Source organism: Stegodyphus dumicola, chromosome 7, assembly GCF_044657685.1.
Source record: "Stegodyphus dumicola isolate Sdum_Otavi_A_Nest chromosome 7, ASM4465768v1".
NCBI classification, from domain to species: Eukaryota; Metazoa; Arthropoda; class Arachnida; order Araneae; family Eresidae; genus Stegodyphus; species Stegodyphus dumicola.
The window spans coordinates 51,928,492-51,941,007 of record NC_140774.1 but is presented as its reverse complement, the minus strand read 5'-3'; the positions used below and the strand labels follow the sequence as shown (position 1 = coordinate 51,941,007).

At 29.8% G+C, this 12,516-nt stretch overlaps 1 protein-coding gene and 1 long non-coding RNA gene across 4 annotated transcripts in view; one reads left to right on the top strand and one right to left on the bottom strand.

Moving 5' to 3' along the window:
- Positions 1-2,923: 2,923 nt before the first annotated feature.
- On the bottom strand, positions 2,924-12,489 carry LOC146996180 (uncharacterized). Of its 3 annotated transcripts, none has more exons than XR_015042003.1 (4): positions 12,357-12,489; positions 5,415-5,583; positions 3,940-4,020; positions 2,926-3,583 (listed from the first exon to the last, which is right to left on the bottom strand). It is a non-coding gene; the product is annotated as an uncharacterized LOC146996180 (long non-coding RNA). The 3 variants fall into 3 exon arrangements; XR_015042002.1 differs by having other exon boundaries at positions 5,415-6,002; positions 12,357-12,460; XR_015042004.1 differs by lacking the exons at positions 5,415-5,583; positions 12,357-12,489 and having other exon boundaries at positions 2,924-3,583; positions 3,940-5,406.
- Positions 6,561-12,516, top strand: part of LOC118195043 (solute carrier family 12 member 4-like) — a 189,459-nt gene continuing 183,503 nt past the window's right edge. Inside the window, exon 1 of the mRNA XM_085820197.1 lies at positions 6,561-6,929. Coding sequence (XP_085676323.1) covers positions 6,803-6,929 — 127 coding nt within the window. The 5' untranslated portion in view covers positions 6,561-6,802. The remainder of the gene's footprint in view (positions 6,930-12,516) is intronic.

The window sequence follows — 12,516 nt, the reverse complement described above, 5'->3', positions numbered from 1 at the left end:
GCCATTACGCTTCCGTGAATGATTTGAGCAATTAATAGCTGCACATCCGCCTATTTTACACAAAAAAGCACAAGAAATTGTTGCATCGCTAACTATGCAGCCGCCATTAATACTCCCACTTGGGATCCCGAATGCCTGATGATTTAGCCTGGTATATAGGAACCTTAAGACATAAGACAACTGGACACGTTCCTGCTTGGAGTGCCAAAAATCTAAAATTGTCAGACACACCACCAGCCAAGTTAAAAATTTTAATTTGCCCTCACCTTGCTTTAATCACGTGCACCTCGACTTGGTCGGGCCATTGCCGCCTTCTAATGGATATTCCTATATTCTTACTTGCATTGATCGATTTACTCGCTGGCCCGAAGCCGTTCCTTTGGTAGATATTTCAGCTGATACGGTGGCAAAGGCATTTTACACCGTTTAGATTTCTCGATTTGGAGCAGGGGTGGCCCAAGAGCGATGCGTAGTGCCGGGAGTAAATTATGCCGCGTGCGCATGACGTCATGTGAGTGACAGTCGTTAGTTCTTGGCGTTTGTTTACATTCGTTGCATCAACAGTTTCATTTGATTTGTGTTGTTGATTTGCTATTATACCTGGTCAGAAATTGAAAATTGTGCTGTATCGTTATGTCAGAATTTAGAAGGAAAACTAGAAGTCAGGGTATCACATACCATCGTTTTCCAAGTGAATCTAGAACTTCGTAAGTTTATGGATTGTTCGCGGCAAAAAAGCAGATAATTCCAACATCGAAAATGCAAGAATATGTGCTCTTCATTTTACACCTGATAACTACGTACGAGATCTAAATGCAAAATTGCTTGGTTCAACTTCTAAAAGGGTGCTGAAAGCCAATGCTGTTCCCACTTTACATCTCACATAATCATCGTGTGAAAATTATATATGTAGTACTTCAGAAAACAGAAATATTTCTAACACGAATGATTCATCCAAATTTATGCTAAAAAGAGATGGCGCAAGCAGGCGTCAGGCTCGCGAAACAAGGAAACGAGCATTGGAAAATTTAGCTTCCCTTTCCCCAAAAAAGAAAAGGCTATAAGCTGATAAGATAGACTGTGCAATTCAGTTTACACCCAGTGACAAATTTGAGTTAGTCATTACAACCAGATAAAATATCTGCTTACTTTTTTAATGAATTTATGTAGTTTTCATACATAACTGTGATCGAATGGATACATCATATATGTAATTGTACATTTATAGATCATTTTACTAATATTTTACATTTAATTTTTTTCTCACCTTAAATCACTTTTTATCATAATCTTCATTTTGTGAATGAGACTTATATCACAATGAGATATTTAAACTCAGTATCATGTTTACAAATATTGACTACCTAAATGATTAGCTAATTATTAAATTCGCTTATACAACTTCAATTACATGCCTATGTGTTTTGGTTACTTTCTTTAAATCCCAAAAGTAATTCTATATATGGAAGCAGTGTTTGGGTTAAGCATTGCGTACAAGGTAAACTGATATATGCTTCAGCCTGAAGAAAGAACAGTTTCTCGACCACACTACCATGCAAATATCGAATCAGTGAGTGACATATTCTCATCAGTGTTATTTAACTGAATCATATGTCTAATGTAATTTAATTAACATAACTAAGTGAATTTCCCCATGCTTGACCCTGAAGGAAAACAAATATGTGTATTGTGTTGGAATACAAATAGCGAAAGAGTAAGATATTCTCTTCAATGTTATTTAACTGCTGCATATGTTTTTAATTTTAATTCCATATAATTTGTTTTTAATTATAACAGAAAGAAAAATATTTAAATAATGAACACTATTTCGAGTATAACAAAAGCATTTTAAGAAACAAGGTGATATAAATACAATAGTTATTAAAAACATTTAATTTGTACGCAGGCTTAATTGAAATTAAGAATTAGGGAAAGAGTACTTTTAGATAGTACTGAAAATATATGTACTTCTGCTGACATCTGAAGTGAATCAATATAAGTCACTTTTCACCTTAAAAAGAATGTGATAAGTCTATTTAAAAAGTATACTGACGTGGTAAAGAAATTTGTAGAATTTTATATTAATTAAGTATGAATTTGGTGATTCAAATCATTTTATATATTTTTTTTATTTGAGATATGTAATTTAAACTGAAAATCACGTTCATATATTACTCACAGAGTATCAAAATTCATTTGTATTAAAAAAAGTGCATGAGCAATGAAAACATATGGGAAAATACTTTTTGATTATGTTATTACCATGGTTTTGGCAGTTCTGCCTTCATGTATTCTATTCAACAAGATTTATTAAGTGCAGGCAATGCAACGTAAATACCGCGTTTTGCAATACTTAGTTTCATTAACTGAAATATCATTTTTCATATTCTAAAGCTTTCCTTTAAGAAAAGGATGTTTACAATTATATAAGCATTTGTACGAATTTTTAATATAAAATAAACATTTGCTTTGACAAAATATTTAATAGGAAAGTATATACCCCGTATTTTAAATATGTTATTATACATACTACATATAAAATGATCATTTTGCTTTAGTTTACATTTTTTCCATTACTGAAATCATGCAGCAGACGCGTCGACCGATGTAACTTGTCAATCGGGTGACGTCACTACCAGCAACCAATGGCATGCTTTTTCCGTTCCTGGCCTAACCTTTAGTATATTAAAGAACCTTGGATTTGGAGTTCTGGAGCAGATTTCTACTGACCAGGGGCGTCAGTTCGAGTCCCAACTCTTCACGTCACTAAGTATTTGGGCACTTACAAAGTGAGAACCAGCCCCTACCATGCGTTGCGTAAGCTTTATTTCTTAAAAGCTTGGTATATTTTTATGTAAAAATAAGTAACATGTTGCAAACAAGACTGGAAATTATAAAAATAAATATACTGTATCTTTTAAGACTAAAATAAGCATTTATTTCATTTATGAAATGCTCTGGCTGATCAGTTTCGATTTCGCTTATTCATCAAATCCACACATACAATTCATAAATTCAACATGAAAATTAAGTTTTATTAGCGTTTTAGGTACATATTAGTAGTAGTATTACAATAACATTATTTTTTTATTTTCGTGAAATGCCTTGAAGCAATTTCTAGTAGTTGTAAAGCATAGAAAAACCTTGCAGTCTGTACATTGTACAGTTAAGGTCAAGCACTTCATATTACCTACACCTACTTTCATGAGTCCTATCTCCAGCCATTTCAGGCATGTGCCTAGCTTGTTTGTTACGAGCTGCTTGATGGAGAATGCAAGTCCTAACTCTGCGTTTTGGAGAGGCTCATCATTTTAATCTTCGGCTAACGAAGGTGTGGGAGATAGCTTTTTCAGTAAGCCGTGGATGAGTGTACTTGTAATACTGAGTGTAAACGCAAAATAGTCCAGCCTGTTTTCCCATTGAGTTGGAGCAGAAAAGTCAAAAGTTATATCCTGATCTTCATCATCATCATCCATCTCACTTCCATTACCGCTTTGATAATCACCTTCATCTGACAGTGAACTCAAATCAGAATCATCGCGATTCATCAGCTCTAAAATTTCATCTGGTGTCAAATATTTCACTGAAAAAAAAAAAAAAAAAACTTATGAACTAAAAAATTATTAAGAAAAAATGGGTAAAAATGGAAAGCAAACACCTCAACTAAAGATTTTAAGTTAAGAAATACTTCTATCAGTCTTCAAATCCCCCCAAAATATAACTAAAAATTAAAACAAAATTGACTTAAAAGTATGCTCATAAGTGATTGGGTCCCATTGTATAACAAGTGATACAAACAAATTTCACTTTGCTTCACAATGCTTTAATATTTTAGTAATTTTTTTTTCTGTTAACTAGTAAAAGGTACATATAGTACAAAGAAAAAGAATATTTTAAAAATAATTTAATATTTTTATATAAATAAGAAAAAATACTTACTTTGACGACGCGCAGACATCTTGCTTCGATTCAGAGACGCTACTAGAAATCGCTATCATGGACAGGTACTGCCAACTGTTGCTAAACGAGGAAATTATATGAAGTATTTCACTTTCATGTGAGACAGACAAAGTAGACAGATGTCTTTTGTTGCACCCACAAGTCTTTCTGCACCGATGGGCGAAAAATCAAGATAGGTGCGAAGGAAAGGTATATAGAATGGGGGGCAATTTTTCGTAATTCAGAGGAGAGTAAAAAGGAACTTCGTATATTTTATACGAGTTCGAAAGGCCAGGAAGAAAAGATGGGACAAAAAATAAATAAATAAATAAATAAATAGCCCAAAATTTTATATTAATATTAATAATTTAAAAAAAAGTGCCTATAGAAAGAAAAGGAAAGGAAGTAAGAGAATTTTCTTTTAAAAAGAAGGACGATTGTGTCCATGAGTGTAGTCAAAAAGGGGAGGAAGTTATCATTTACATTAAATAGAGTCTTCCAGGTGTGTGTAATGAGTGTGTTTTGTAAAGCTGAATAGATGTGAAGATGGGGGGAAAATTAATTATAAAAATATAAATATTGGGGGTACAGTGACATAACAATATAAGTCTAGTTTAGAAGCTAACTTTTGCTATGACAGGGAAACTAAAGTTTAAAGTTTTTAATTATTTATTTTTTTTAACATGGGAAACAATATGTTAGCCTCTACCTTGAGACACATAAGATCATAACAAAAGACACATAAGATCAAAATACATATAATATCAGGCAAAATTATATATTAACTAAAGTAACATCATCTATCGCGGTTTCCAACATATTCATACATTATTCAAAAAACAGAATCAGACAAAATCATAAATCCAAACAGTGCGAGAACATATCAACAAAAATAAATAAGTAAATAAATTAGAGTTTATTTTAATTTTAATAATAATTAATTAAAAAATATATAAGCATTTTATTTATTTATTAATTTAACCGTCATAATTTACTATATTTGAACTAGTTTATCAAGTTGAAGCACACTGTTTTAATATCTGCTTTTAATTTAAATAGATAGGAAATATAGATTAATCTTAATATGATAATCTAAATAGATTAATCTCTCACACGCGGAAGGAGCAAAACCGCAAATCTATACATTCATCGAGCCCAAGATCGTGTTTTTTCCCTCTCCAGAAATTCCTCAATCTATTCATCTAATAAACAGCACATCGCAAACGTATGAACTACAATATAATATAAACAATGTTAAATAAATAAAATGTTGTATTAACAATCACTTTGAAAAATCTGACACCACTTCTGAACTTCAATGTAAATTTTTAAGCAACTTGTTGCTCCTTTTAATGTTTCCCCATTTGTTAATATTTCAGTAGTCCATTATAAACGATGCAACTAACAACTATGATATGGCATTTTTATTTTGGCGATTCTAAATAATAAATTTTCGCCGAAAGTGGTAAACTTACACATAAGGCCCTAGCTCTAGTGTTAATGCCGACGTCCCAAGGAATGAAAACCACGTGACCTATATTAACCAATCAGCATTAGATATCGCATTTTCCTCTTCTGGTCTTGAGACGCTTCTGGCCCGATGGGTAGTGCTAACAGACGACACTACTGATAAGGATAGCGTCCCTACGAAATGGTAACCAAAAACAAAACAAAACAAAACAAAAAAAAAAAAAAAAAAAAAAAAAAAAAACCACATAGTTTAAAACAATTACTAAGTATTTAATGCCAGAACATAATAAATAAATGAGTTTAAAGGTACTTTACTGACAGATATTTGATTTAGTTTAGAGAAAAGAAGTTCTACTTATCTGAATGTTCCGTCTTCGTGCTGTAAAAGATAACAAGGAAGATAAGACCTATGGGTACAAGAGAACTTTCGGTTTTGAGAGCGAGACATTGTAGAGGATATTAGCGAAAATTTTTCTTAAGCAAATGAAAATTTTCTGAAAAACACATTTGAAAATTTAGGACCTCTTCTAAGATCCTGCCTCCATCGTACTTGATTACCGTCTCATGTCATACAACCAGTTCCAAATTTGTTTCTGCAGTTAAAAAATCACAAAAAATTATGAAACTTTTGTGTCACATGTGATACAAAAGAACCGAGGAGGCTAAAACACCACCACCTGTTTTATGAAAAGAAAAAGCATATCATAAAAAATTTTCGACTATTCAGATACTAGAAGTTTACGAAAGCAAAATTATAAAATGTTATATGGCATCTCGCTTCTAATTCTTAAGAATATGTTACATGTGAATAATTTTCGATATAACAAATACTGCAGTTTTTATTTTATACAAGGGGGAATTATTTCATTTTATTGAAAAGGAAAAAAAAAATCTAATTTACTGTTGCCAAACTTTTTCCTCCTCTACTTATTATGAATGATGTCATTGAACTAACCAAGCAAAGTTTTATTAAACTTCCAATTAAACTCGGCTTGGTTTCTTTCATATAACACGAGCCTTTACTAAAAACCTGATTTTTCATCCCTTTAATTTATATAAAATGCTAGGCATATATAATTTTATATAATTATCCTCAACTCGTAAAGACAAGCTTTTTTTTTTTTTTTTTTTTTTTACTTTATATTTTTTAAAGAAGCGCATTGAGCATTCAAGAAAAGAAACACATACAATCTCTCCATATAAGACTGTTATAGAAATGGAGAGCGTTACGTAAAGCTTTTGCTTCAAATATCCTTTCCAGTTAACCTATTTTCATTCATGCATTCACCCTTACGTGGGTGTTCGAATTAATGAGAAGTCATAATACGAAAGCCGCTGCGCGCAGCGGTCTTCTTTTCCATTGCAATCGTACTTACGAGGAAAATATCTAACGATGTCAGAGCGATTCACTGTCACTAAGTCATCGACAGATCAAAGGACTGTCACCGGATTGGAAAGAAATTACGGATCGACACAGTATTTTGACGAATCAGTTAGACTTCAGGATGACGCATGCTACGGTAGGTTAACGTGGCAAAATGTAAACAATGGCTTTTAAATATAGCTTGCTCAGCTGCTCTGCGACGAAACAGTCTGCTTCATGGGCTCACATGTATCTGATAAACCCTCCGATTTTAGCCAACACAGTAATGGGAAATGGGTATTTGTTTTATTAATAAGGCAAATAATGTTTCCTGTAATTTGAGTCAGGAAATGGTCTGCTCAAAAATAACCTTTTAAAAGGTTATTTTTAATAATGATACAAAGTGGTTATTTTTTAATATAACAGTATCATTATTTTTATTCCCAAAACTGAAGCTATACAGAATTTAACTTATGTGTTTAATAAAAACACACATGTTTAGGAAATAGAATGCATTAGCAATAAATTAATTTTAATAAACTAATTATTGGTAATAATTAAAGTATATTAACGAATCTTCAGAATTACACATTTTTATGCCTAATATATCACTAACTATTATTTACTCTATCACTAAATATTTCTATACTTTTAAAGTTGCTCTGAATACATTTTTAAATCATATTGTATCATCGTATTTTTTTTATTTTACATAATCATCATTATTTAAAATTTTTGTTTTTTTTCATATTACCATTAAGAGAATCTTTAATTTCGATGCAGTTATATAATGTTTTAAAATTCTGTACCATAAAGTTTGATGTACTTGAAAATATATTTCCTTCCTTATACCAAAATGCTTCTCATATTTTGAGAACACAAAACATTGTTTTTCCCAATAATGCTTCTTATGTTTAATTACAGTATATCGTCATTGACAAAAGTGTTTTCTGGATAACTCCCCCCCCACAAAAAAGAAAATAAATTTTTCTTTTGAATTTTAATGTAGAAATATGTCAATATTTCATGGAATAAATTTTCACCTGAAACTGGAAAAGAAATAGCTATCATTAGAATGCTTCAGAGTTCCATAATTGTAGCTTTCATATTGCCATTACACTTGCTATGTTTAGAAAAAGTATATTGTCTGATTTCTAAGTGTTATTTCCCTGTGCAAAGTAACATTTATGGATTTTTCTCTCTATGTGAGAGCCAACTATACTTATATCAAACATAAGTTTTGAATATATAAATGTTTTCTTTCATAATGTAGTACTTTATGCGTGCTTATAATTTATTTCTAGAAACCTGACATATCACTAAATGCTTAATTTAAGAGATTAATTAAAAATGAAGTTTATGAGATTGGTAATTTAAAACCACAAACTTCATGAATTCAAAATATGTATAATGCTGAAAAGTGAAAAAATTCAATCAGTAGGAAAATTTTTTATTTACATATTTTTCTTGTGATTTAAATATTTGAATAAAGATATTTATAAATCTGCACTCATTCTATACCTTTATTATAATTTAAAGTATTTCTTAAGGCTAGGAATATAGACCCAGAATCTGTAATATACAATTCATAGGCTTTCCAAGGTACTTTCAATATATTTCAGCACAAACAAAATATAGAAACATTTCACTGCATAAGAGCACTTTTTTATCACTGTGTGCAGTCTATCTAATTTATACTATATTATGCAATTGTACATAAAACTTGTACTATATTATGCAATTTAGATTGTTTACTGTTGTAATCTACAACAACTATGTTAACATAATGATTAAACAGTTGAAATTTTTAGGAATTGTTTAGTTTTATCTTGAATATAATTTAAAACAAATGCATCATGATCCTTTTATGAAATTTTCTATAAAAGTCATCAGAGTAAAAAAAAAAAAAAAAAAAAAAAAAAAAAACAGTTATTTAAACTTTATTTTTTAAAGTTTTATATTTAATCTCAAGAAATTCATTTAGTAATTTGTATACTTGCTTGGATAAATGGCACACAATAATGATAAAAACATAGTTAACATGTATATAGGAAAATAGGAATATGCAGTGGCTCTTAATACTCTTTGATATTCAACTTCAATTCAACCATATATTATATTACAATGATATTATTAAGTTTCTTTTTTGGAAATGTTAAATGGAACAGTAAAAACAGAATACTTCATTCTAATTTTACTGTTTGTGATGGAACATTTAAATGATCTTTTTAAATAATTCATATGAATTTAAATTTACATTTTTTCAAAATAAATAGCTGAAAGAAATTTTAAAATGTACTGGACTTTTCTAAATAACATACAACATTGAAAACTGCAATGCTTTTTGCAGTTTACATTCAGTACTCATTAAAAAACAAAATTCTGTAATTTTTTTTATTTATTCCTCAAGTTTTTAAGTTATTCCTTGAGAAAGCACAAAATTATTTTGCTACATATTGGAACACTTGTATCAGGCTGTAAAAAATTTATGGGGGAGGATTGGTTGATATTTAATTTTCTACCTGTAATTAACAGTAAGATGCTTTTATAAACTAGGAAATGAAATCACATTACTTAAAAAAAATAATATTACATATTATTATTATTAATTATAAATAGAAAGATAAAGTTTGTGTGGGGATCTAACCTGTATTCACCTGTTCTGTTTCTGTATACCTCCTAGCTATAGAGAGCTTCTGACATTTGACAGTCAAATTAAGCTGTGCTTAATAGTCACAATTTAATTACTATGTCTACAATTAATTTTAATTCTTAATTATTAAGCAGTAAATTACTTTTATGCAATATAATATTTGTTATGAAACAAAATACCTTTCTCAGTTTTTGATGCATATGAAAGAGAAATGTGTAGTTTTACCACAGGAACAATATACAAGATGATTTTAAGAGAAACGAGACTTTAATTATATCATATTTACATTATAAATAATATGATTTTAGATATTGTGTATGATATATTGAACAAATCTCCTGTTTTGAATTAAGTCCACTGATACAGAAAATTTAAGTCGTAACTTAATAATGGCTAATTTTCATATCACTTGTAGTGTTTGAGGTACTGTTCTGTTATTAGGACCAGGCTGAGAAATGTATATATATGTAAGTGCATATGTGTGTAACACATAGATTTGTGTGTACATATATATATGCATATACGAACACATGCATCCATACATACGTGCATAAATACATCCATTTCTGAACTTGGTCCTTATAACAGAATAGTACCCTGTTTAAGATCAGAAATACTGATAATAATAGCGATATTTTTCACGTGCATGTTTGAGAAAAATTTATAAATGCAAGTATATATAAATTAATGAAAGTATTATAGAAATTTTTTTACAACCAAAATATCACAAAATGCTGCTAAAAATTAATTAATTAATTAGAGACTAAAGATAGATCATAAATCATTTAATGAAAAAAAATTTTTAGGCATGCAGTGAGCTATTATATTAAATTTACCTTTATCATATCAGATTACATGAAATTAAAGAATGTATGTAGTATAGACAGTAAAATTTTTAGAGAAGGATAATGATTCAAAGTGCACAACAGCTGCTTTAATTCAATTAATACATTTTAAGATAAATTCTGTTTCAGTACATAAAATGATAATTGCATTAGACTGCCAGGACACAAGAGAGTTGTTTGGTTAAGCTCTATTTCCAGTTCTGAACAATTTCACAGGATCTAATCCAAGTGTTATTACTCCTATTTATCTTTATTATTAATTTCTTGAGAAGATTTTTCCTGTTTACAGATTTAGAGCATTTCTATTTCATAAAGATACAATACTCACATACATTTTTGCTTTGTTTGGTATTTTATTCTAAATCCAAACATATGGCAATCTATCTTCATGAACCAGCATACAAATATGCCAAATTAAATGCTGAATTATCAAAATGTATTAATCTTGTGTATTACTTGAAATATGATCTTCCTGCATTATGATAATGAAAGCATGATCAAATAATGAAACAAACAAATTGTAGAGAATTGTTTCAGATATAGGTTCAAGAGTGAATGTTGCATTCTTCGGATCTCTTTAATGCCAGAGAAAATTTTCTGGAGAGGCAATGTTAATTTTAAGAAGGGAAAGTAATTACAAGGACACAAGTCTAGAAAATAGGCATATGCTTTAGTATGTATAGTCATGAAAATAGGCATATGCTTGTTTTTGGTCCAGAAACTGCTGTACACAGACAGACCAGAAATTAAAAAAAAAAAATGCCTCCTTTTTTTAACCCCTTTAGAAAAAAGGGTAAAAAACCTTTTGTTATCCAAGTGAACAAAATATGTTATAAATGAGGTTGATTTGCTCATTTGTGTACAACGAGTACAGCGGTGTCTTGATTTTCCAACTACTGGAAGATGATCCCCAGTATTCAGGAAATTCATACTTTTTAACCCAGCAATAATTTTTAAACTTTTAGTGGGACATGTTCCACTAGTAGTCAAAAGGTTAAAATACTGGCAGACATTTAAATGCCTATAGTATTTTTACATAAAAAATGTGTTTGCACTAATGACTGCTTGATTAAAACTGGAAAATGCTAGTTTTTGCATATTTTTTTTATTAAACTGAGTACAGCTAAACGAAGGTACTTTTCACTCACAGTAGCTCCTTTATTCTAATTAGTCCAGTTTCCAGCATTTTTTGCACCTTAAACATTGATGCTGTGCTGGGCCGTTCTTAGCAGGGTGCAGAGCATTAAAGTAAAGCGGCCAAAATCAGGGGTAGACGGACTCTCGCGATACCATGTCTAAATATTTTAAATTCATTGTAAATACTTGTCATATATAAGTACTTTTTATACAATTTGTCATATGTAAGTACTTAGTGAGTATGAAATTTCATTTGAGCATTTTTTTTTTTTAAATTTGGGGGTGGCAATCTTAAGAAAGTATGTTGGCAGCCAATGGCCTAGGAATGACTCTGATGCCGTTAAGTTAAACAAGTTAATAATTATAAGTAAAGTATACATGAAAGTATATTGCATTTCTTAGTTTATTATTATTTATTATAACTGCATTTATTAAGTTGGAACAAATTAGCTAGTACCCTCTGAAATTCAGCTGTCTATTAACTTTCTGATTCTAATGACACCAAAGCTTTTATAATATTACTTTTTACTTCACAAATGCAAACATTGGTTGAATTAGCCGATACAGTGCAATTAAAGCATTAAAAAATTTAACAAAATATAAAACTGGAAAATTGACCAAGCAAATGAATTATTTATCATTTGACATATTAACTTATTTCCACAAAATAAATTATTATATATTAGGTTATATATTTTGCATTCATTCTGTTTGATATTACAAAGTCATTATTTATTGTTATGTCATTTTTTGGATAAATTACGCTTGATTCTGAAATTAATATATTAATTTATATAAAAACATAGTCCATAATATTTTTTTTTAATTACCGTCCAGTATTAAAGGAATTAAAATAATATTTTAATCAGAAGTTTAATCATTTCATTAAACTGAGTATAAAATAAATAATTAAAATGATTAATAACTATTAGCCAAAATTAAAAATTACCATTGCGAAAATTAGTTGCAGTGAGTAACCTGCCGGCTTTCATTCTGCACCGATTTATCAACTTTTCGCAGCTGGATGTGCAGTATATCAATATTTCACTTCCGTGTAAATAATATATGAAAAAGGAACCGATTGGGAACCACGTGTATAATTCTAGGGA